The sequence below is a fragment of the Bidens hawaiensis genome, unplaced genomic scaffold, assembly GCF_021521415.1.
Source record: "Bidens hawaiensis isolate Kalapana, Puna unplaced genomic scaffold, B.hawaiensis_p1.1 tig00001087_1, whole genome shotgun sequence".
In the NCBI taxonomy this organism is placed as follows: domain Eukaryota; kingdom Viridiplantae; phylum Streptophyta; class Magnoliopsida; order Asterales; family Asteraceae; genus Bidens; species Bidens hawaiensis.
In genome coordinates, this window is record NW_027491062.1 from 1623173 (window position 1) to 1627274 (window position 4102).

The 4102-nt window shown below is 36.9% G+C and overlaps 1 protein-coding gene across 1 annotated transcript; it reads left to right on the forward strand.

The window, feature by feature from the left end:
- Positions 1 to 429: 429 nt before the first annotated feature.
- LOC143558470 (TORTIFOLIA1-like protein 5) lies at positions 430 to 3089 on the forward strand. The gene is made up of 4 exons (XM_077047308.1): positions 430 to 1411; positions 1771 to 1876; positions 2153 to 2532; positions 2619 to 3089. The coding sequence occupies exons 1-4, from the start codon at positions 506 to 508 to the stop codon at positions 2922 to 2924; spliced, it is 1698 nt and encodes a 565-aa protein (XP_076903423.1). The 5' UTR covers positions 430 to 505; the 3' UTR covers positions 2925 to 3089.
- Positions 3090 to 4102: the final 1013 nt, after the last annotated feature.

A 4102-nucleotide genomic window follows, 5' to 3' on the forward strand; every position in this document is an offset into this window, starting at 1 on the left:
CAACCAAATAGACGCAAACGGGTACACTCTTTTAACGCAATTTTATTAACATAAATAAACACGATGAACATTAAAAATACTAAGTCGAAAAGAAACTGATAAGTTATAGGTGCACAAAATACCTGGTTCTATACCCGACCCGGAACCGGTTTCAATCCGTACCTGACCCGCGGGTACGACCTAATATTGGGCTTCTCACCGGATCTGTACCCGGAACACTTTCCACATTTTCCCGGTCAAAACCCGACCCGAAACCCGACTATACCCGAAACTGATTTCTATCCAATCCAATTTTAACTTATATTGACTATACCCGGAACCAATTTTTACCCTATTCTAATTCCGGTTTCTAAAAATACTTGTTTGTGCAGCTGCTATATGATAAGTGATAACCGATATATTAGGCGATATATAAGAAAAAAGAAAATAAACAAATACATAAACCACAAAAACGACTTTGTATTGTCAGTCCAGTTTCACCTTTTAACAAACATATATACCTGCTATGAGAACCGCCACATCGTTTATTATTCTCATTCTCACTTATTATTCTTCTTGCATCACCACCGGCTATGCTACCGGACACCACAAACAAACCACCACAATGTCACCAACCGAACACACTTCACACTCCATCGCACGTGACTTCAAACACCGAGTCCTCACGTGCCTCCACAAACTCTCAGACCGTGACACTCACTCGTCCGCAGCCACCGAACTCGAATCCATCGCCAAAACATTAAACCACGACTCAATTCCACCGTTTCTATCATCCGTGTTCGCAACCGACTCGTCCGACAAGTCTCCGGTCCGTAAACAATGCGTTCGGCTAATCTCGACATTATCCGAAGCGCACGGGGACGCGTTATCCCCATACTTGTTGAAACTGGAGTCTTTTATTGTACGGAGGCTCCGCGACCCCGACACAGCGGTCCGCGCCGCGTGTGTCGCTGCTGCGGGCTCCGTATCAGCTCACGTCACCAAGCCGACGTTTGGAACGGTTATGAAACCGTTCGTTGACGCGGTGGTGACGGAGCACGATTTGAATGCACAAATCGGGTCCGCGTTGTGCATGGATGCGGTGGTCACGTGCTCACCCCATCCGGATGTTGTGTATTTGAGGCGGTTGGTACCGCGGATTGAGAGGTTGTTGAAAAGTGATGGTTTTAGAGGTAAAGCCGCGTTGTTGACGGTTGTGGCGAGTGTGGTTGGTGTCGGTGCGGCTTCGAGTGCGGTCGTTGTAAGGAATTTGGTGAAATTTATGACGGAGTTTGTGGCGAAAAGTGAGGATTGGAGTGTTAGAAAAGCCGCGGCCGAGGTGTTGGAGAGACTGGCGGTTGTTGAGGCGGATTTGTTAACGGAGCTTAAGGCGTCGTGTTTGAAGACGTTCGAGGCGAAGAAAATCGATAAGGTATAATAATAATAAGTTATAATGAATCATACATATACAAAGGGTTTGGATCAGATACAAATGAAATTAACATGTTAAACGTGAGAATTAATCATGTAGAGTAATTATATATACAAATAGAGTAATCATGTAATTGTATGATATAATTACATTATTACTCTACTTGTATATATAATTATTCTACTTGATTCTCACGTTTATCGTGTTAATTTTATTTATACATGTATTAATGTATTTATTAATTATTAATGAGCGTATTACATTAAAGTTTAATTTTGTTTTAGAACCTTATTTAATTTTGGCAGAGTCGCTACTATTTAAGAGATTGTAAGCATTTGTATTTGTGTATTGTTTTGTAGGTAAAAAGTGTCAGGGAGACAATGAGCCGGATGATTGAAGCGTGGAATGCGATTCCGGATTTGTCGGAGGAGGTGCCACCACCGCCGGAATCAAATTCCTCTAAAGGTATGTGTAGAATAATGAAAATCGCGTGAGGTGTCATATTTTATTAATTAAACTATATATAGGAGTGCAGTATAGATAATACAAGGAAACATAATCAGTTTAGTAACAATGCCTAGTTAAAACTTATATTTGTAATTTAAAAGCGACATTGCATAGTTAAAACCTAACAATTGAAATCGATTAGTAGATGACTTGAACAAGTTTTGATCCATAAATCCCCAAATTTTCACTTTGTAATGTGTATGATTTAATCAGCTTTATAATGTGATATTGCAGAAGAATCTGACATGCAAATTCCACCAAGAACACCTCCTATAATCAATAAGCGAACGGTGCCCTGTAACATTAGGAAAACCGGTCAAGCCATGTTCTGTAAGCTGGATCGCAAGAAACCGAATGATCAAAAACTTAACACTGCTGAGGTTAATCTCAAACCTATGAAACACGAAACAAGACGGGCCCTTTTTAGTGAAATTTCTGATGAAAAGATGCATGAATCTCAAAATCATGAAGATAAATCGAGTTCCAAAGTTGAATGGAACAATGGCGGTTTGAATATCAACTCGGTTCAACAAGATTCCGAGGACTTATCTTTGATCCGCAATCAGCTCGCTAAAATCGAATCCCAACAGTCCAATTTATTTGATCTCCTTCAGGTAATTCACTTATAATTTGAAATATTATTAAACTAAATATGTGTCACTTGTCGATTTTTTTTAGTTAATTTTATCCTAAATTACAGAAGTTTATCGGGAACTCAATGAGCGGGATGCAGTCACTGGAGTCTCGTGTACGCAGTGTAGAGTCAACACTCGATGAGATCTCATTTGACCTGACAAAGTCAACTTTGAATCCTGAACCAACGTTGTGTTGTAAGTTACCCGGTGCGGATCTTCTTAGCTCTAAACTCTGGAAAAAATCCGAATACCCATCTGTCAATAACAAGGATCTTGAATCATTTAACTTTCAAACCACCGGATTTCATCCCCGTGGCAGTCGGGCCGCGTTGATTAAGAACCCGTTAGCCGACTCGGCTAACCAAACGTGATCACTGGGTTTAAGTTAATTATCACTTAATTATAATGCTTTATTTATCCTTTTTGTGCATATATGCTAGGAGGGTGTTGGGGTCAAAATAAATAGTTTATTTAACTAATTAATGTTTTACATATGATTGTAAATTAAACTAATATCAATGTGTTTGTTTGGTTAATGGTTATTATTATTAACTTAAGTTTGGATAGTTTTACTTTTTCAACCATATCTTTTTTTAATGAAAGTGTGATACATACATACATGATACATGTTTACTTTTGGTAGGCCTTTAACCATAGTCCTTCATTGGTAGGTCATTTACAGTTACAGATCTTTTTCATGTCACGTGACTGGACTTTGTCCGTGATCTCACGTGATATAATATTGTGTTTGTGAGTCAAAAGGCGTCATAAAGTAAATAGTTGTAGCTGGTGTGATATATCATCAATGTTATTAATGTTATTAAGAAACTTTTGGTTTAATTGGTTTGGTATTAAAATTAGTATATACATATAACTATTTTGAACCCATGTAGATACATATTCTAAAACCACCTGTTTCAATGCTATTCATATTAGTGGAGAGTATAAGAAATTTGGTGGAATTGTAGAATACGGGTAAGCAAAAACCGAATCATAACCGAAAAACGAACCTTTAATTGAAATTCACAATAACCGAACAAAACCAATGGTTATGGTTATGTGATTATGATTAACCAAGCATTAGAGTATGGTTACGGTTAATGTGTCTTTGTTAACCGATTTAATCGAAATTAAACTGAACCTTGTATGTATATATTTTTCCAAATTTTAATGCTTCTATTTTCATAATTTATAGAAAAAATTACAAATTTTGTCCTTTTGAATTAGCTAAATTACGGAATTAGTCCTTTTTAAAAATGGGTTTCTCTCTTTATCATTTACATTGATTTTTGGCTCGTTTTTAGTCCTTTACACTAACGAATGTTAGGTTTTCCAGTTAGATCACCTCATGTGCTGTGCACATGATGACATTTTAGTCTTTTAACAATTGAAGGGTCATTTGTGCAAATAATTAAAACTGTAAGACTAAAAATAAATTTAAAAGTTTAGTTTTTTAATACACTTAATTTTAATAGAAAATGTATATCTATACTATATATAATACACCAAACAAGGGCAAATTAAGACATTTGATTTTAAGGGATTTACA